Source organism: Eretmochelys imbricata, chromosome 2 (genome assembly GCF_965152235.1).
Source record: "Eretmochelys imbricata isolate rEreImb1 chromosome 2, rEreImb1.hap1, whole genome shotgun sequence".
Classification (NCBI taxonomy): Eukaryota; Metazoa; Chordata; order Testudines; family Cheloniidae; genus Eretmochelys; species Eretmochelys imbricata.
This window is the reverse complement of record NC_135573.1, coordinates 213065374-213087482: the sequence shown is the minus strand read 5'-3', so window position 1 is coordinate 213087482 and position 22109 is coordinate 213065374. Positions and strand designations below refer to the sequence as shown.

General features: G+C 37.8%; 1 protein-coding gene across 3 annotated transcripts in view; it reads left to right on the top strand.

The window, feature by feature from the left end:
* AHR (aryl hydrocarbon receptor) overlaps window positions 1–22109 on the top strand; it is a 119610-nt gene that overhangs the window by 46162 nt on the left and 51339 nt on the right. For all 3 annotated transcript variants that reach the window (XM_077811404.1, XM_077811403.1, XM_077811402.1), the window contains exon 3: window positions 14430–14545. In XM_077811404.1, the coding sequence (XP_077667530.1) occupies window positions 14430–14545 (116 nt within the window). The remainder of the gene's footprint in view (window positions 1–14429; window positions 14546–22109) is intronic.

The window sequence follows — 22109 nt, the reverse complement described above, 5'->3', positions numbered from 1 at the left end:
TCAGGGGCAGTGCCTGCAGGTGGAGGCAGCACGCGAAGCAGCCTGGCTATACCTCCGTCTAGGAGCAGCGTGTTGCCACTTTCAGAGAGCCGCCCAAGGTGAGCGCCACCAGTTTTTGGCGCCCCAAAACCCCTACCACGCCTCACCTAACCGCCCTGAGCCCCCACACACCCAAACTCCATCCCAGAGCCCGGACCCCATACCCCCAGTTCCCTCCCTCCATTGGTAATAGTTCTTAGTTAACTGGAATTTTTGACTAACTGACACTAATTGCCCCAACATACCGGATAACAAAGCTGTTACTGTATCTGGGTGGGTGGGTTAGTGGGTTATAGATTTCTGTAATAAATCCAGTGCTTATTCAGTCCATGATTTTTATTGTCTAGCAAAGTTATGAATTTAAGCTCCCAGGCTTGTCTTTTGAAAGTGTTGTGCAGGTTTCCTTTGAGGATCAGCTATAAAATCTGTCAGCTATAGAATGATTGCTTTGTGAAAAGTGTTCACCACCGTTTGTGGTGTTTTTGCCTTTTATCATTTTCCTGTGTGAGTTCATTCAAGAGTGTAGTGATTGTCTGGCTTCACCCACATAGTTTTTATTAGGGCGTTTAGTGAGCTGGATGAGGTATACCACATGTGATAGGATTTTGGATCCATGGATCTTGAAAAGTGTGTTGATCACTGTAGTGGTGGAGACATGTCTGCAGGTTTTGCATCTTTTGTTCTGGCAGGGTCTGGTGCCGCTTTGAGTTGGTGTCTGGTCTGTGGGGAACTTGCTTCTGACGATGAACTTGAAGAGGCTGGGGGGTTGGTTTGTTGGTTTTTGAAGGCCAGAACGGGGCGGGGGGGAGGGCTCAAAAGATTTTTTTTTTTTTTTTTTCCTGGGATGGGGTCCCCATCAAGTATGGGTTGTAATTGTTTGATACCCCATATGGATTCCATTGTGGTGTGGCAGGTGACAACTAGGGGTGTGCAGTCAGAGGGGCTTTTATTTCTGTTTTGAAGCAGGTTCTCTCAGGGTATTTGGTTGTCCTGTTCCATGCTGCGATCTACTTTTCTGGTGGAGTGTCCTTGTTTAGCGAAGGCAGTTTTGAGTGTGTTAAAGTGTATATCACAGACTTTCTCCTCGGAGCATATTATGCGGTATCTGATGGCCCAGCTGGAGATAAGATTTCTGGGTTTGTTTGGGGTGGTTACTGTATCTTGAAGATAGGTGTGGTGATCCAGGAGTTGCTTGCGTAAGGTTGTCAGTAGGGTTCGGTTCTTGGAGCTGATGGTAGTATCCAGGAAGTTGATGCTGGTGTGGGAATTGTTCCAGACACACTTTAATGGGTGAGTGGTGGTGGTGGTGGTTAAAGTTGTGGTGGAATTCTGAGTGAGTTCAAGTCGTTTGTCCAGAGAATGAAAATATCCTTGATATGTCTCAGGTATTTCATTGGTTTCATGGTGCATTTGTCCAGAAATTCTTCTTCAGTGTGGCCCATGAAGAGGTTGGCATATTGGGGCGCCATCCTAGTACCCATGGTGGTTCCCATGGTTTGGATAAAGTGTGTTTTGAATGTAAAATTGTTATGGGTGAGGCTGAAAGGGATGAGTCTGGGGATGTGTTTAGGGTGGATATCTTAGGGTTGTCCGTTGTCTTGTAAATATTTGAGGCAGGCAGCTAAGCTGTTATTGTGAAAGATGTTAGTGTACAGGGAGGTGACGTCCATGGGGGCAAGGATGATATTCTGAGGGAGCTTGTTATGTTGTGGAGTTTGTGGAAGAAGTCGGTTGTGTCCTGTAGGAAGCTGGCCCTTTGTGTGGTGAATAATTTATAGGAATCTGAATATCAGTAAGAGTACCATGGCCAAATACGATGGGTCTGCCTGGGTTGCCTTGTTTGTGTATCTTGGAAAGCATGTAGAAGGCCTTTGAGTAGCATTCTTTTCAGAGTCAATATTGAACCACTGCTCTATCAATCATGGTCAGCTGCAGTATTTTACATGTAGTCTAAAACCTATTTTTTGACCGTCTGTAGCTATTATATCTGTGGCCCTTTTCATGAAAACAAAGGTGTTATAACCCTGCTGTCTTGACGAAGTTCTGATTCAGAAATTTACTTTATAATCTGCCTGAATAATTTAGCCCATACTTTTATTTGAATAAGGTTCACTTTCTGTCCAACCTTGTGTGTTGTATCATTTGCAATGTTTCATCCAAGAATTAGTTGTGCTGCAGTTGTGAGTGAAGATTATTTTTGTCTTTGAGTTGTGTTAACTAAGAAATTTTCCACTGCAGGAAAGGGTACCGAGGCAGCTGAAGCATCTTAATATGAGAAGTCTGCAGATAGCTTATGTCAGTGGCTCTCAACCGATCCAGACTGCTGTACCCCTTTCAGAAATCTGATCTGTCTTGCATACCCCCTAAGTTTTACTTCACTTTAAAACTACTTGCTTACAAAATCAAACAACAAAAATACAAAAGTGTCACAGCACACTTACTGAAAAATTGCTTTTCTTTTTTTTGCCATATAATTATTAAATCAATTGGAATATAAATATTGTACTTACATTCCAGCGTATATAGAGCAGTATAAACATTTCACTGTATGAAATTTTAGTTTTCACTGACTTCACTAGTGCTTTTTATATAGGCTGTTTTAAAACTAGGCAAATATCAGCTAGATGAATTGATGTGGCCCCAGAAGACCTCTGCGTACCCCCAGTGGCACATGTAGCCCTAGTTGAGAACCACTGGCTTAGGTTGTTTGAAAGGAGGAGCTTATGCTTCTGGTTTTCCCTCTCTTTCAAAACATACCCTCATGTAGTTATGTACTAGCAGATGTATGTATTCTGGTCATTACAGGAAAACATTAACGCATATCGCCCACCTGTCGCTTCTCTACTAGTCTAATGCTAAGTGTTTTTTGACTGAAATCTCAGCTTTTTAATGAAGATATGGTGTATATTTGAATGCTTTTGGTTTACCTATGTAAATAAATGTCTTTTAATATGAGAAAAGAAGTGTTTATAATCTTGGTCAGAGGCAGTTGTCAAAATTTTCCAACATTGTGTGTTTTTAAGGTGGAATATATTACAGCGTCTTATTGATATGGAAATACATCTTTGAGTAAGCTTTCAATACTAAGATGAAATAAAGAATGAGAATTTGAAAAACAGAGTATAGAAGGGAAGACTGGGAAATAAAAGCACCAGTGACCATTGTAAGATAAGGTTGCTTATTAGCTCTCTAAGAGTACAGAGTAGTTAATCAAAACCTTTTAAAAAGGCTTTTCTACTTCTATTAATGCAGTGGTTCTCAAACTTTTGTATTGGTGACCCCTTTCACCTGAGCCTCTGAGTGCAACCCCCCTAATAAATGAAAAAAACTTTTATAATGCTGTTAAATATATTAAAATGCTGGCGGCAAAGCAGGGTTTGAGGTGGAGGCTAACAGTTCGTGACCCCACAGGTAGGGGTCCTGACCCCCAATTTGAGAACCCCTGTATTAATGTTTCCTCATTTGTGTTACTAAGCCATATCAAGTAGAATACTTAATAAATGAGGATACTGTACATAGAATGAAACACGAGTTCTTTGAGTTCTGTTTAGTAAAAATGCATGTTATTACTGGGATTCTTGTGATCTTGAAATGTAATTTCTGGGAAATTGTGGGCTGCTTTTTGGTCTTAGCCAGTGAAATTCAGTGGGGGTGGGGAAGGTGGTTCCTTCTGCCAAGTTCTTGTCTCTTGTCTTCTGATTTATAAACCTACATGTTCCTCCCATAGACTTGGAAACCAAGTAGCAGTGGTTTGAGCTCACAAACACGTAAATTTTGAAAGGGCAAGCAACAGACTTCCTTATGACAGAAATAGTTTTTGTGCTAAATTAATTAAGTCTGTTTGATTTCAGCTAAAGAAAAAATATTAATTTTACATTTTCTTTTGACCCAAGGTTATCTTAAAATTAAACCATTAGTAGTATATGACTCTAAAGCACCACAAAAAAACTATTAGCAGTCAGCTTTCATGAAAATGTAAGCAGTTTTAAAATATATTTTTATGCCTGGGTCATGAGTCTGTTCTATTTTGTTTTCTCTGTGTGTGTGTGTGTGTGTGTATGTGTATGTATACAGTGTGCATATAATGAATTAAGTCAAGGAGTATTTTTTGCTGACTCTGAAGTAATTTAAAGAGTGCCTACTCCTTTTCCGTGTTAATTTAAAATATGTACGAAGACATGTTTTTAAAGTTTAAGCACTCGGGACCTTGGGGGTTTTCTGTAGCTGTATGTTGAGTAATTTTCAAGACAATACTGACAAAATATTTACTATTTTATTTGTTTTGTAAGTCTGTTTCCATCTGTATTCTCTAAAACGTTCAACAATTACTAATAAAACCTTAATATTGGCAGTGCTTTATCCTGACTAAACTGCAAATATGCAAAGCACTTTTTATTTTAGCAACCAAATAGTGCTTTATTTTAGTGTTTGTTTTTAGTGACAACCCCTATAATCAACATTGCAAAATAGTTTCCATTGAAACCCTCTGTGTTCACACACTATTAAATATCTGATTCTTTCACTTTTAGAGCTAAAATTTTCCTTCTTTGTTCTGAGTTTGAATTTTTTTTGCAAAGTTTGAACAAATTCTCTAGCAATTTTTACTATGGAAGAGTGACAAAATACATGTTTCCCATTTGCAAAGAGAAAATTGTTTTGTTTTTCTGAGTAGAGTATGTGCTCATAACTGGCTATACTTCTATTATAATAAAAATAATAAGGCATGGGCATAGTGTTCACTGAGGAGTATGTGCTTTACTCAGTTTTAGAGGAGGTTTTTTAAAAAAATGTTTTGAGTGAATGAAAATGCAGGACTGCACATATATCGCAGACATTTCAGTTTAAACCCCAGTTGCAGTAGCTGAGAAGCTATGCTGCTGATTGAGAGAGGGATTAGTTGGAACCGTATACTTTTTCTTGAATTCTGTAAGTGCATGCCCAGTGATACACCCTTCATTCCCCCAAAGTGAATTTCTAGAGCTTTCACCATTTGGACCAGTAAAAAGCCAGATAACTTTTTGAAAGTGTCTAGCACATTGTGGGTGATTCCGGAAATAAATAATGATGCCCAGCTCTGACACCCAGTAACTGACTCAGACTGTTATTGTCTTTCATTGATACTAGACTAGCTGGAGGCAAGTTCAGGAGCCTCTGTGCCATGCCACAAGACTCTTAGGACACAGTGTTTGTTTCCAAGCCCACTAACACTGTTGGGCTCCAACCTGTCTTTTCTTACTGATACCCGAAGGTCTCTGATTCTATTTCCCTCCCATCAGATCACAGCCCATGTAGTTTTGACTGACCACCTATTGGCCAATGACAAAATTTCAAGAGGGAGACCTCTATCCTCCTCCCACCAATCCTTATTTTTAAAACTATACCTTATACAGTCCATTCCCAGACCAGGCAGGCGCATGTCCAGAATCAAAAAGTTATGCCTTAGGTGGCTCGCTGATTGCTTTCATTACTGATTCCTTTACCTTTAATTGGAAGCCATCATGACGATATTAAAACATGGCGGCTGCTGCTACTGAGAAGTTTTCATTGCAATATGCAATGAGTGGAAGTTTTAAACAAACAAAAAATAGTGTGGTGTACTCCACTTTAAGGTTAAGTCAAATAATCAGGGTGGATTTGATTTAAATCACTAGTCAGGAAGACTTGATTTAATCATGGTTTTTACATAAAAGTGCATTCTTGTTGGTTGTTATAACCTTAATACATATTATTGACAACTCAGAGATAGATATAGGTTTCATTTTTAGAATGTACACACTATACATTTTTAAAGTGATTTATTTTGAAAACTTTTCAGATTAGTTTTACAGCTATATCAGAAAATGAATGATTGGTTATTTCATTTACCAAAGGTAAATGAAGCAGATATTTATGAAGTCATTGGGAGGTGAACTATCTCCAGTTCAGCAGGTTAATCATTAATATTTGGGGGATTTTCTTGCCATGTTGTACTGGGAGGAGAACATCACCAGACAGACTTTTAAATTATTTTATTTAACTGAAACAACATTATTATGTATTCTGGATTTTTTTCTTCAACAGAAAATATATAATATTTTAACAAAACAAGCATATGAATTTTTGAATTTAAACATTCAAGTTTTTTTAAAATCAGATTGGTTTTTGTTAAAATTGTTTAAAATAGCTTTTTTTTAAAAAAAAACAAAAATTAAATGGACAGTTAGCCAGGTCAACATGAGAAACTTAAAATATTGGGTTCTGCAGCTAACTCGGTCGTCTTCACCTTCATTTTCCTGTTTGTTCATAATCTGGAAAAGAAAAACAAGCTTTCCTGCTTTTTCTCAATTTAGAACGAATTATTCCAAAGGAAGAAAATATTCTGTCTATACCGGCAGAAGAAATTACTGCTGTTAAAAGTGAGATTATCACTTCAACAGTCTCTGAATCCAAGTGCTTTGGTAACTTTCACCAGTTCACTGGTGTGACTTCCTTTAAAACGTCCTCAGCAAGCATATATTTCTTGAATGATTCTTATTCCCAAACTGGGTCTCTTTTACGGCCTGCTACCATTATAGGTTTTCCCTTTTAATGAGAGAATGGTATGGTAGATCTCAAATCAAAGAAGGCTGCACTCAGAAAGACCTCAAGACTTTTTAATATGCTGCTCAGCAGTTTCACTGTTTCAACTGTCTGTCCCTCCCGTCTCACAGTTATCTCCAGACTTCTCCTTGTACAGATCTATTCCACCCCCAATAATCTTCTATTGATTGTATTTTTTGAAATTTTGCACTTTTTAGAGAGCAGTAAGGGATTGACTCTGTGTACACAAATTTGCAGCAGGACAATAGGGTTGAGGTCTGTGATTTCTCACCTCTATATATTTATTTATTTATTTTTAAATATTTTTGCTTTTAACACAAATCCACAGTTTGAGAACTGCAAAACTAAGCATCTGAGATGGTATCTTCTAGACTGAGCACTGAGTCCCATTGGGAGATAGAATGATTAACCTAAATAACGTATACAGAAGCCTCTGGAACCCCATAAGATTGGGTCCCTGATCTATGAACTATTGGAACTCATTTATGTAACTTTTTTTTTAAACATTACATGAATATATTGTCTCATACTATAAAATTAGAATTTATAATTCCTATTCCATGATGAGATATCATGTATATTAAAGTATTTTCATAAACTCCTTTTGTATTGCATGGATTCAGCAGTAGAGAGTAATTCAAAATGCTCCATACATCTCTAAGTTAAGGGGCCATAGTTTAGCTTCCACATGCAACCTTAATTTTTGCATTTCCTACATTGTTGCATGTTCCTACCTAATACACTATAGTTTTACACTATAGATTTACATTTATTAACAAGGGAGATTGAAAATTATTTTCAATAAAATTGGAGATATATATTAAAAATATAAATAAATTTTTAAAAAAAACCTATTTAAAGTTAAATCTGAAAACATGACAAACTGTTTAGACCTAAAATTACTATAATGCAGAGTCAGTGTGGCTTTTGTGCTGGCTGTGGATGCACATGATTTTGGCAGTCTGACAAATACAAGAGAAGGCTCATGAACAGAGCCAAGGACCTCCATTTGGTGTTTGTTGATCTGACCAAGGCTTTGACATGGTGAATCACGGGAGCCTATGGAAACTCCTTCATAAAGTAGAACCTCAAATTACGAACACCTCTGGAATGGAGGTGGTCCGTAACTCTGAAAAGTTCATAACTCTGAACAAAACGTTATGGTTCTTTCAAAAGTTTACAACCAAACACTGACTTATTATAGCTTTGAAACTTTACTATGCAGAGGAAAAATGCTGCTGTTAACCATTTTAATTGAAATGAAACAAGCACAGAAACAGTTTCCTTACCTTGTGAGTATTTTTTTAAATTTCTTTTTTTTGGTTATCTTTAACACAGTACTGTACGGTAATTGCCTTTTTTTGGTCTCTGCTGCCTGATTGCATATTTCCAATTCCAAATGAAGTGTGTTGTTGACTGGTCAGTTTGTAACTTTGGTGTTCATAACTTTAAGGTTCTACTGTAATCAAACAGCTATCAAGAAAGCTGTTTGTTGATGACTGTGCCCTCATTGCATGCACTTTTGAGGATATTCATCTTATTGTGGATCACTTTACCTGTGCCTCAAAATGTTTGTTTCACAATCATCCTGAAACAGATGGAGGTGGTGTACCAGCCAGAACCAGATCACAAGCATCATGATCCCATTGTCACTTAGTAGAATTTCCTGACAGAGCTATCTGCGTAGCGTGCTTTCCAGCAACACCATGTTATATGTATCATTCAGCGACTGTAAAGGGCAGTTTGGCATTTGGCAGGCTCTGGAGGGCCCATGAAGTCTGCCTCAGGACTAAGATAAGTCTACCACACTGATGTACTCATCTCACTCCTTTATGGTTGTGAGACATGGATGCTGTGCCAAAGCCACATCAAACAGCTGGAAGTCTTCCACCTTCACTGCCTAAGATCTGTCTGCAGTGTCAAGTGCCAGGACAGATCCCCAACACCAAAGTCCTTGAGAGGTGCCAGACCCCTAGCATCAAGAGCATGCTCATCAGAGCTCAACTTTGGTCCACACACAATCCACATGGAGGCTTCCCATATATCAAAAGTGATGTTCTACAGCCAGTTGAGCATAGGAACCCACAATAAGAGGCAACCCATTCTCTGATACAAAGACTCCTTGAAGGCCAACATCAAAGTGTGCAAGATAGACATTAAAACTTGGGGGATAAGTTGCACAGGATAGCCCCGGTTGGAGAAGTATGCATCATAAGACTGTGTCCAGTTTTGAGGAGTGGCACGCGAAGTCTTTGCTTGAGAAGAGAGTGAGTGCATCATTAGGTCGATGCCTCAAACCCTCCCACTACCAAATGCAGCTGCATTTGAAAATCGTGGATTGGACTTGGTTTCCATGTGAGAAGCCATAAAAACAAATAAACCCAGAACTTAATATACTAGCTGAATGCTCATCTGTCAAAGCTACGAGAGAATCCATCACCATCACTATAATCTGTTAAAATAATATAAATGAAATTAAAAAAATTACAGTACATATTTGGTGCTAAAGTTAGGTGCAGAGAGCACATTTTCTTCATTTCAGTTGATTGAACTAGTTCAATGCAATGACTAGTGCAGTCAAATTTAAGAATTTGAGTGAGTCGAAAAAGCAGGAAATTGTTTACTTTTTTCTATCTGTGAATAGGAATTAGGTGTGAAAGGATGAGATGTGCTAGTTCTAAAATATTGAAGGACTGCTCAGAAACAATCATTCAATTCATTAGCTATAGAGTACTTTTTTATTCAATAAAACCGTTAATGTTAAGTGCAAAATGTTTTGATAACCTTATTTTTCTCTCGTGCACATTTAATATTAATAACAAATACCTCTTCTGTGTCACATTAACTAACGAAAACAATTTTAAAATGCTAATTTTGGATTTTTAATTGGATTCTAATTTCCGTACACTGTCACAAATTACAAAGGAAAATTTAAGAAAAGCATCATTCACCATTTTCTAGCATACTACAAAAAGTAAAAAATTAAGAATCTGAATATATATTTTTGCTTAAGTAGATGTGTATTGATACATTCTATCTTCCTGGTTAGCAAAATGTACCATATGTAGTTGCAGATCAATATGTTTTTAACAGGTAACAACCAATGATGATCAACCTTGCTTTAGGAAAATAACTAAAAAGTACAAATGTAAATCAAGATTTAAATCAGTGTTTCCTGCTTGCTGATTTAACTCAAGTCAGCCTGGTACTTAATGTGAAATCGATTTTTAGTATAGCCTTTACTGGAACACCTTGAAAAGATCAGTTTAAAAAAAAAAAAAAAAAAATTCAGTTGGCATAAACTGTTTAAAGTATGTTCATGATTTAAGCAGTTGTTTAATATTAACTCAGTGTTCCAAATAGTGTCTTCCTTTAGGTCTTTTGAAATAAGCCTGGTTTTGATTGATTAACTTTATTTTGGGTGTTTGGTGGTAGTTACTCAAGCAACTAAGAACCTCCCCTTCTTCAGAGCATTTTTAAAAGTGATCGTTAGTTGAACTGATGACACTATTGAAAGGGTTATGAAACAGACTAAACTGGCTCTAACTATAACTTTGACCTTTTTTATCAAATTGTGAGAGTTGTGCCAAAATTTGATGATAAACATTTCTGGGAAGTTCCTTTGTATTGAATTCCAGGGCTGCATGAGTGATGCGCTAAAGATCTACTTGTGATTGATGTAATACTTGCTTAATAGGTTTTTAGGCTTGAACAGATCATTTGCCTAATAGTAAAATTGCATAAACTCAAACTTAAGCAGAAACTTGGCAATGACTTCTAAAAATGCTCAATTAGGAGTTAGCAACTTAAGACTTTTCTTCCCACCTCAGTGCGAGTAATCAGGCTGCCTCTAGTTGCATCTTCATCTGCAATAATAAGAAAAAGCTCAACTCACAGAAGGGGTTTTGTATGATTGTCATTCAGCTTTTCAGCCAATGCTTGCAGGATCAATCTGCATTCACAAAGCTTTTCTGGCTTTGGAAGAGTTTAAGATCAGAGATCTGTTTAATCCTGACTGACTTCCATAGACTGAAGGCCTCTGTTTTCTTCAGCCACTCAACACTCACAATTCTGTTATTCCTAGAGGTTATTTCTGGTGCCTTGCAAGAACATATCTTTCTTCAAATTAAGTATTTAGACTCAAATTTAGGACTGCCTGAAACAAAAAATGGCTTGTCTGAGCTACTGCAAAGGTGATGAGATCTGTCCAAGAGGCTGAGATTAGTGATTTGGTGCTAAAGTTTCTCACAAATCCCCTGTCAGGTATGTAGGTAGGTTTTTTCAGATGGGGAAATGGAGACAGATTCAGAAACATACCCAGATGCTGAGTCAGGGGCTGAGCTGAGCTTGTAATTTAAGATTCATTTTCATCCAGTCCATCAAACCATGCTGCTTCTCTGGTTTTCTGGATCTTCTCCGCATAAGTGTGGGCAAAATAAGCAATACCCTGTTTTACTAACCAAAAAGCCCTTGTGGTCATTCTTCCAAGGAGGAGTATGTCTTCATACTGTTACTTCTGATTAAAAGTACAGAGCAGGCAGAGGTTAAGGTGGTACATCCATCATTGAATTTTGCCATAGTACAACACGTTACAGCACATCTCGGCATTGGTAGACTCTCTTCCAAAATGGTGCGAGGGACCTGACTCCACACAGTACAGGGGGAGGTCTTTTCACTATCACATAAGTTTGGACTGCCTTTAAATCTGGTCAGTTTTCGAAGCTTCTGTGACGGATGTAGAGTTGCTTTGTAATCACTTAGGAATAGGGCTCTGCTTGTCTGACAGTGGTAAGGGGTTTATGGTCGGACTACAAGGAGTCAGCACGAACAAGGTAAATATCTTCAGAGTGCCACCCATTTATTTATGCACTTGAAGGACAATATTATACTCATTTGCTTTGATATCTGACTTCTAACCTCCTGTTGAGCTCACTGGGCCAATTTGTTAAGGGGGAGAATCACAGTTTATAATCATAGGAGTATCAAAAGCCCAAGAAGCAAGATAAAGGGCTGCTGGTGGGGACATGAGACATTCTTGAGGGAGAAGGAGAATGGTGATTGGGGTTGCTCTAGAGGCCAGGGATCTGAAGGAAATGGATGCCCTAGGGCCTTCAAGGGATGGCAAGCCACTGGGAAGATAGGTATGTGAGGGCTTTCATTGTTTTTAAATACTTTTTCTCTTATGCTTTGTGTTCCTACTGTTAAGATTAAATAATAACTTGCTTTATGGAAGTTTTCAGGTCACTGTATTAACCATTGGCCACACCTCCCAAAGGGAAGACTTGCAGGTATTGAATCCATTTGAGCCTGGTGAGTTATCAGGATTGGAACACAGAGCTCTGTAGTCTGGGGACCCAATCTATAAGTCTGAGACTTATGGGATTCCATGCTGAGTTAAGTCAGCTCACAGGGCCTAACGCTTGAGGACAGGTACTCAGAAATCAGAGAGGGGTCAAAAATGCAACTGCTCTTTAATTGTGATAGCCACCATACATGTCTCTCTCTTCTGAATCATAACCAGTGGGTTACAGTTATGATAGGTGAGGCTACAATTTATGCAATGTTTTTCTCTGTGGTGTCTGACTTCTGATTCTGTAAGATTCTTTTATCTCAAGCAGTACAAGAATATACCAGGAAGCAAGGCTTCTCAAAGTGGAAATTCCATTGTGAAAATAAAGAGCCAGTTCATTTTTTCATGGGTACTTCTAGCTATGCAAACATCTGATTTTAAAACTAATTTGCCATTTACCATTTAAGTCAGCATCTACCTACAACACAGTTTTATCTAACTTAAACTCAATTTCCTCCATATACTTAGAATTAAAGATAAGAGGTTATGGTTGCTAAACATGGGCATTTTAATTACTTCTCCTATAAAGTGTCTGTATTTAACTTGCTGTCTTCTGTAGACATAGTACAAACTGAATCAAGTTAATATCTTTTACATTTGCTGGTATGAGTGTGAGCAGATCGCATTTCACACTCAAGACAAATGCACACAAAATCATGAAGCTGCTGTGTTTTAGAAAAGCCAGAAAAGGTCACTACCTCATTCTGCTACATCTAGGGTTTAGTGTTTACCGGCATTGGAAAATTCCTGGCAATGGTAGGGTGATTTATTATTGGATGATAAATCCAGGATTACGTGACAACCAGTGAAGTTTGAGATTATAAATAGGACCTATTTTCTTACATAAAAAGAATCCTGTATGCAGATATTATAAATTGTATTTACCCGCTTGCATAGCTTATGTTTACAGTTCAGCTTCATATGAAAGTAGAAAAGTGCTTAGCCTGAAGCCCAATTGTTAAAAAGAAAATTTGGATGATTTATTTTTGTGCTATTTGTAAAGTTGTTGAAGGTTTTCATTAAAAGTAAATTGCAGAGAAGCACATTAATTGTGCTCTTGTTTGTTCCTTTTTTTAATATGTAAACATTAGTGCATAATTTATTTTTTCTATTTTTTTCTTTTAAATCCATGTAAGAATGATCAGGTTTGATTTCTTTTTTGCTGGAAGATTGGAGTTGGATAGTCAAATTACAATAAGATGAAACGCAAACTACAGTCTGTCATTTAATGATTTGGAGATTATAGGAATGATTGTGGTCACCTACTCTGACCTCCTACGTAATACAGGCCATAGGCCTTTCCTGTTTGAATTAGACTATGTCTTATAGCAAAACATCCAACCTTGATTTAAAAATTTCCAGTGATGGAGAATCCACCATTACCCTTAATAGATAGAAACCAACCACTGGAACAATCAGTTACAAATTTGCACCTTATTTCAAGTCTGAATTTGTCTAGCTGTAACTTCCAGCTAGTAAATGAAGGTGGTCAGATTTGATGATCACTGTGATCCCTTCGGCCTTGGAATCGATGAATCTAGATCTTGTTATACCTCTGTATGCTACGCTGAAGACTCCTCGTTTCTATTCCCCATGTAGGTCAGGCCATGACCAAGTCACCCCTTAATAGACTTTTGATAAAATTAATATAGTGAACTCCTTGAGTCTCACTATAAAGCAATTTTTCCAATGCTTGAATCATTTCTCGGAACCCTCTTCTGTAGACTTGGGAAGACAACAGTGCATTTGGAAGGTTATCCTCACATATGTGAAAGCTAGAAATTTATACCCTGGCCCACAGATCTTAATTAAACATGGAATTCCACTCTCTCCACAGGGTGAATGACACCTGATATTATGAACTCAGGGAATAAGTTGCAGATGTATAACCTCAATAATAGCAGCAGATATAATTTCCATGTAATCATCCATCTGTTATTCCCAGCCTACCAATCTCTCTTTTGTCTTATCCAGATAGAGACTCAGGCAGCTGGCTCTCATTTATGCCCTGATGTCCACCAGGACTGGGGTCCTAGTTCAGGAAAACACTTAAGCATGTGCTTACATATAAACACATGCTTAAATGTATGTTAAATGAAAACTGCCACATATTGCAAAGATGCATATTGCAAAGGTGGTGAAAAATAAATGTCTTAAATAACAAAACAGGAAACTGCCATTGTGACAACTAGATTTTGATTTATTAAAAAAGTCCCGTTGATGTGCAGTGTATGTTTCTACTCTGTAAATAGCCTTTACAAAACCTGAAAAATCTACGTTGTTTTTCATATTATTACTTTGTGCCTTTGAGAGGATAGAAACGGACAAAGGTATTAAAACATAAGAACCTTTCATTGTGTGTGTGGTTTTTGTTTTGTTTTTAACTACAGTTTAACACTTTCATGGCTTACTAAGACATTCAAAGAAAAACTGATTTTTATTTTTTGTTTTGTTTCCATAGTTGCGTTAAAATCTTCCAACTGTACCAGACCTGAGATAAATGGCATTCAGGACAGCTGCAGAACAACTAAGCCTGGAGAAGGCATACATCTACTAGAAGGAGAACTTTTATTACAGGTATGTTTTACAGCGGATATAATAATTGCTGAAGAAAGGCCTTTTGTTACGTTTACAAAAGTTAACTGATGGGGTTTAGGACGAAACTTCTTATAGTCAAATTACTATGTAATTGTCGTCATGGGATTTCTTGAACCTTCCTCTGAGTTATCTGGTACTAGCTAATTTAAGAGACAGGTTACTGGACTGGATGAACCACTAGTCTGATCCAGCATAGCAATGGCTATTTTCCTGCTGTCAGCCAATAGTCTTCCAGTTCTTTCTTACCCCTTAATCTCTAACAGATTATTTAAAATAAGAAAAAGCCCAACAAATACACAAAACCATGCCTTGTATTGACGGAGGGTTAAAATGCTAGCCATCTGTAACCCAGCTTGGAGGCTGTTAACTTGAGAATTTATTTAAACATTTCATTACTTTTTTAAAAGCACATTGTAGAACACTTTTTATATTTTTGATACCTTCATACTCAAGATGTTTGAGTTTATTTTGGGTTCAAACTATTTTGCATGCCATGTTTTATGAACAACTATAGTGTTCTAAGTGCCGTTGTAATTAGTTTTGATTTGTATTTCTATTGTAAATTCAATTGTTGCTAAATTACTTGGCTTATAATAGAATGAACAGGGAGAAAATACAGTAGGTGTCTATTAAAAACCATCTGGACTGCAGAAACTCAAGAATGGAAATTTTCTATATCAACTCTTAAGGTATTCAAAACCACAGAATACCACACTGATCCAAAACTCTGCTCAGATTTTTGTTGGGTAACTAATAAAGCTAAACTGGTCAGTGTTAAAAACAAAAGAAAAAAATAGTTCTAACTGATCAAGGAGGCTGATGTGGACCTATTTAAAGATGCATGGTGGAGAATATGTGAATAATAGCATAAGATACCATTGCTAGTTATTGAATACAATATAAAGCAGGGCTTTAATTGTACCTTTAAGTGGCACACATAAGGAATAATCATAGAATCATAGGACTGGAATGAACCTCGAGAGGTCATCTGGTATAGTCCTCTGTACTCATGGCAGGACTAAGTATTATCTAGACCATTTCTGAAAGGTGTTAGTCTAATCTGCTCTTAAAAATCTCCAATAGTGAAGATTCCATAACCTCCATAGGAGAGTGCTCTCCAAATTTTAGAGGAATGAGGAACTATAAGTAATTTGGTGCAATGAGACTAAGTTCTAGAAGCAAAAAAGAGTTAATGGAAAATCCAGAAAAGATGCTGTGGGTGAGATTCCATGCTGTGCTTCTGTGGGGATGTCAGCAGTACAATAAAACACCGCTGGCTGGCCCGGATCAGCTAACGCAGGCTCATGGGGTCCCAGAGCTCAGGCTTCAGCTGACAGCTAAAAGCAACCTCCTAAATTCTGGGCTGATCTAGGGGCTGAAGTGACTGCCTGTGTAACTAAACTACGGTAGTCTGTCCCTGGCTGTCTATGGGCAGCTGAGCTGCCCAGGGTCTATGCAACGTTATGCATTGTGGCTCTGGCTCCACCTCCCCCACCCCCAGCAGACTCCACCAAGTTGAAGTCCCACTCGCAGAATCCCCCCTACACCACAATTTGCAAAGTAGCCCTCAGAAGACAGCCTTCAGCTGTCTTCTCAGTTCCAGTGCAAGGGGAACTTGTTCCCAGACTAAAAATGTGAGTGAGAAAGTAGGAACAAACATAAGAAATGAGGGGAAGGGACAAATACATTATAGATGCTGTAATGCAAAATCTTTCCTTGTTTAATTCTAAAGGCAGAAATTGGCCAATTGGGAAGTATTAGTTTTCCAAGTTTTTTACTAATGTAGAAATCAGCAGGCCCATATGACACACATAATTGGGTATTACGGAATTAGATAACAAAAGTTGTGAACCATTGACACTTACTGAAAATTCACATGACTGATGTTACCAGAGGATTGCAGAAGAAGCCATCATGGAACTGGTAAATGAAAATGTCTGTTCCCAGTAAAATAATGGGACAAACGTCCTTATATATAGAAGATTATGGGACTACAAACAGAAAGCAGCATAGCTGTATAAAGAACAGATCTGACCAGAAAAAGCATTTTCTTTTGTTAAGCAGAAATGCAAAATTATCCCTTGAAGGGAATGCAAAACAATTAAAGAGAATAGTGCTGACTAAAGGTTAGAAAAAGAACTGCTACAATTCTCTGGTAAAAAAAGAACCAAAACATCAAACATAGTTCTGATAGAAAGAACTGTCTGTTTCCCTGGGGCTTCTTCCCAAATTCTTTGAACAACTGGATTAATACTAGAAGGAATGGGGAAAGGGCTGTGAGAATGTCTTTCTTTGGAGATACCTATGAAACTTTTAGCGCTACAATTTCATCAGTTTTGGAACAACAACTATATTCAAAGAGTCTAGGAACAGTGTTTTGCTTTTTTTAACTGTACAGTTTAGAACAATTCTTATCCATATGTATTTGGCTGTGGGGCTTGGATTGTTTGTCTGATGTAGATGATCCATGGGTGCATCTTCAAAGCCAAATTACTGCGATACACAGGGCCGATTTCCCATTAGGAACTGTAGGCCTGCCGAGGGGGTGCCTAAAAATTCAAATTTTGTTGCTCCCGGGTCCCGTCGGGGCAGGGCCAGGTAAGAGGGAGACAGCTCCACACAGCCCTGCTGGAGCACTCCTCGCTCAGCCCGGCGGACACAGATACTTCCCAGCAGGACGGGCGAGTGCGGCTGTGGGGCAGGGCATGGGAGAGTGGATTTGTGGAGGGGGCTCTGGAGAGCGTAGGGTGGGAGAGGTCTATGTGTGTTGGGGTATTGGACAGTAGGGGGTGTGCAGGGGACACTAGGCATTGGGGGAGGGGGGTGCGGCGGGGTGCCTAAAAGTTACAAGTAGTACCCCCGCAGCATTTAGGAACTCTGAGCTGCTGTGGACGGTGGGGGTACCCCACAGCTCCCTCTGCCCCTGGTTGGCAGGGGCACCCCCGCAGCTCCCGGCTGGTTCCAGGCCCCTGTAGACGGAGGGAGCTTGGAGCTGGGGCCCCACAGTTGCCCAGCCACCAGGGACGGTGTGGGGACCACAAAGTATCAATCCGACCCTGGTGATACATGTCACTTGGTCGTACTCTTTCAATGACTGAAAAGCTTGTTAGCATAAAAAGCAACATCTTGTCTCATTTGGTTCAGCCTGTTACCACAGAGCACCAGTCTTCTGGACCCAGTCCTGACTTCCTATGTGGTTCCAGGTGTAGTTCACAGTATTGGTTAAAACCTATAATAATTTGTGATCTTGGACCTAGCTGTCTAAAACTTACACTCGAGTTGTGTAATGAAATATGCCATCTGCTGAGCTGCTCTAGGCAGTACTTCCTGTGACTTAAATGTTTATAGGTGGTGGTATAGAGTGAAAGATCCTGTCTTCTCTGGTGGTTTGAAAAAGCCTAAATTTGGCAATACAAGTTCAGCTCACATTGTAAAACCTAAAATTTGTGATTCACTTTTTTAGTATCAGGGAGTAGGTGGAGGCAGGGGGAAGTGTTGTGAACGAGACTGGGTTTTTTATATACTACTTTGAATTTTGATATTTTTATTTTATTTATAAGAACATAAGATGTTCATACTGGGTCAGACCCTTGGTCCATATAGCCCAGTATTCTGTCTTCCAGCAGTGGCCAATGCAGGGTGCATCAGCGAGAATGAACCAGACAGGGCAATTATCTATTGATTCATCCCTGATCATCCAGTCCCAGCTTCTGGCAGCCAAAGGTTTAGGGACACACGCAGCATGGGATTGTGTCCCTCACCTTCTTTGCTTATAGCCATCAATGACCCTTCAATCTCCATGAATTTATCTATTCTTTTTTGAACCCATACTTTGGCCTTCACAACATACACTGGCGGGGAGTTCCACCGGCTGACTGTGCATTGTTTGAAGAAGTACTTCCTTATATTTTGTTTTAAACCTGTCACCAATTAATTTTATTGAGTGATTATGTTAACGGGTAAAGAGTACTTCCTTACTCACTTTCTCCACAACATTCATCATTTTGTAGACATATATATCCATCCTTAGTTGTGTCTTTTCTAAGCTGGTCAGTATTTTTAATCTATCTTAATATGGAAGCTGATCTGTACTGCTAATCATTTTTGTTGCCCTTTTCTGTACCTTTTCCAATTCTAATGTATCTTTTTTGAGATTGAGTGAACAAAACTGTATGCAGTATTCAAGATGTGGGCACACCATGGATTTATATAGTGACTTTATATAATTTTCCTAATGGATCCCAAAATACTGTTAAATTTTTTTTTGTTTTTTATTTTTTATTTTTTTTTTGGTCTGCTGCTGCTGCACATTGAGCAGATTTTTCCAAGAACTATCCAAAATTACTCCAAGATCTTTCTTGAATGGTTACAGCTAATTAAGACCCCATCATTTTGTATGTATAATTAGAGCTATATTTTCTAATGTGCATTACTTTGCACTTATCACCATTACATTTCATCTGCCATTTTTTGGCCTAGTCACCCCGTTTTCTGGGATCCCTTTGTATCTCTCTCCATTGTGGAAAATTGATCATTTATTCGTACCCGTTGTTGCTTATCTTTTAACTAGTTACTGATTCATGAGAAGACCTTCCATCTTATTCCATGACTGCCTACTTTTTAAAGAGCCTTTGGTGAGGGACCTTGACAATGGCTTTCTAATAGTCCGAGTACACTGTTCACTGATCACCCTTGTTTACATGTTTGTTGACACTCAAAGAATTTTAATAGATTGGTGAGGCATGATTTCCCTTTAAAAAAGCCATGTTGGCTCTTCTGCCAGCATACCGTGTTAATCTTTGTTTCCGATAATTCTGTTCTTTGATGTAGTTTCAACCAATTTGCCTGGTACAGAAGTTGAAAGGATTGCCTCCGGAGTCTTTTTAAAAAAATTGGTGTTTCCTCTTCACCAACTTTTTCAATAGGAACATCAAGAAAGATGACCCCCAACATTTTCCCTTTCTTTACCGCTGTTTCTGTCTATACTGTCTTAGATATTGTCGTCTTGAAAACAATCCCTAAAAAAACATGAAAGTGAAAGAGAGAATCCTTAAACAATGACTATAAATTAATATTGATGAAAAGTAATGTCCTCAATGACTAGAAAAGCTAATCAAAATTGAAGGTACTTCAGTATATTATTGTTTTAACTCTAAGCAGATATAGTGAACAAATGTGGAAGTATTAAGGCCACCAGTTTACCTTTTAAGGAGCAAAACACACCCATACATAAAGGACTTACTTATACTAGAGACATCCAGTTGTTAGGTTTAAAGTGAAATTCTTTTTATTTTATCCAGTTTTTAAAAACAGATAAATGACGTGATTAAACTGTTGTAACTAAACAAGAAATAGAAGAGTTCAAATTTATGTAGGGCACCTGTATGTTTACAGAATATTAAGTATTATTTTTCTAATAAAAGCTTTGGGAAAGTGACTTATTTTGTATTTTATAGAAACTGAAGTTGCCACTTACCTAACATAACCCATTTTTGGCATGAACAGCCATTTCTCTGAACTAAGCATCAGAACCACTATAAAATCTGACAGGTTTCAGAGTAGCAGCCGTGTTAGTCTGTATCCGCAAAAAGAAAAGGAGTATGAGCTGTAGCTCATGAAAGCTTAGGATCAAATACATTTTTTTAGTCCCTAAGGTGCCACAAGTACTCCTTTTCCTTTTACTATAAAATATGTTGCTCCAGACTGGAGAGATGACCTCTTCATATTACAGTGAGCAAAGAATCTTACTTTGACTTCTGGATGAAAAGGTACAGAATTACCTTTTAGCTGCTGGGCCAGAATTACTAATTTTACTAAAATTACTAATTTTAGCTGCTGGGCCAGAATTTAATCACTGTACAGTTTACAGCATTTTTTAATTTTAGGTGTATTAGTACTGTATAAATCAAATCAAAAGAGCACCTAAACAAAGGCCATGACATTTTTGCACTATATTCCCTTTTAATTTATATTATCTTTTAACAAAGGCACTTTACATATATCTCATAGCTGACTAAATGACAGCTATATGAGATCTGAAGACCTCTTGGATTGGCTGTACTATTAATTTAACTCTGGATTCTTTTGAACTCATACTGTCACTTATTCTTCCAGGATTAGAACTGCAATATCCTGTTTATAGGTGGAGGGCACTTCATTTTTGAAAAGATTTTAAACGTGACATTTCTGAATTTTTTATTTTTTTTTTAAATGTAAGGTGTTCAGAGAGTCTTCGAAAAGGTAATTTAATGGACTATTTAACCTGACCTTATTAAACCCTGGTAATGGGAAGATCAAATTGAAGTAGTAAATGCACCCTAGGAGGGTGAATTCATGAAATAACAGTTGTGCCGAGGACCACAAATGGGTAGGGGTGGTGGATAATTCTTTGTAGTGAGATTCGTTCTCTTACTTTAGTTTGTAAACATGACAGTATTTTATCGTTCATTTACTTTGTAATCCAGAAGTTGTAAATAATAATTTTTCACACTAAACAAAGTTTTGAAATATGCTTATTTGAAAACATTGACAAAGTCTAACTCTAAATGCAACTATGGTAATTAAATGGCAAAACATACTTAATTCAGTCCCTTGAGCCAGCCTTTTGTTAAAATCTTGACTGGAATCCATGGAAGTAAATCAGCACCTTTTAGATGAGCTGCCAAGTCACAAATGTTCTGTTTGCTGTCACAACAATTGCTGTGAACCGTATTGATTGTGAGCTCAGATAAATTACCCTTTGCATGACTTTAAATAAGGAGCCACTTTGTCTACTTCATAAAGGGGAAACTCTCTTTAAAAACATTGTTTGCTTGCAGCGTCTGCTAGTACAGAGGTTTTCAGCTGCATATTTTAAATGATCTGCAAAATGCTTTTTTAATCATATAGAGCTTGTTGATTTACTTGCTTCTCCATGTGAGGCCTCTATGCACTATAAGTAAAATAAATTTGGTTCCATTTTGTACTGCATATGGGATTTTATCTGTTAATTGTGTAAAAGGTTTGGGCTATCTAAGCCTTACTAAAGTTTCATCTGCACCACCCGTTGGTTGGGAGAATTGTGTTGTAACCAGATCTATATTGGTTTTATAGTACTGCCCATTACCATAGTAACTCAACATCTTCAACAAAAAATCAGTAGCATTAGAGAAGTTACTAGTGAACTTCTTTCTGCTTTGTGCTTATCCCTTTTGGGGTTAAAACGCTGAGATAATGTGTTCTTTTTGTTTTGTTTTTATGTATTTATGTCTTTATTTTTAATTCCTCACTCATTGTGGTACTTGTAGTGTGGTGTGGACAAGCCTATAAATAAGTAAAAGGTAATTTTTAAATTGTTTATCTGTTATGCACTTAAAATTGAGAATTTGTTATGCAGTCTGAGCTAACCCTGCATTATTGCCTTATTTCTTCTATTATTGGGACTTTATTTAAAAAAAAAACACATCAAGAACAAAATTCATCCTTGGTGTAAATAACTTCAGAGGACTTACTTTAGTGTTTTCCCTCAGTGGTGTTTCATCAGGAATTAATTAAACTCAAATAT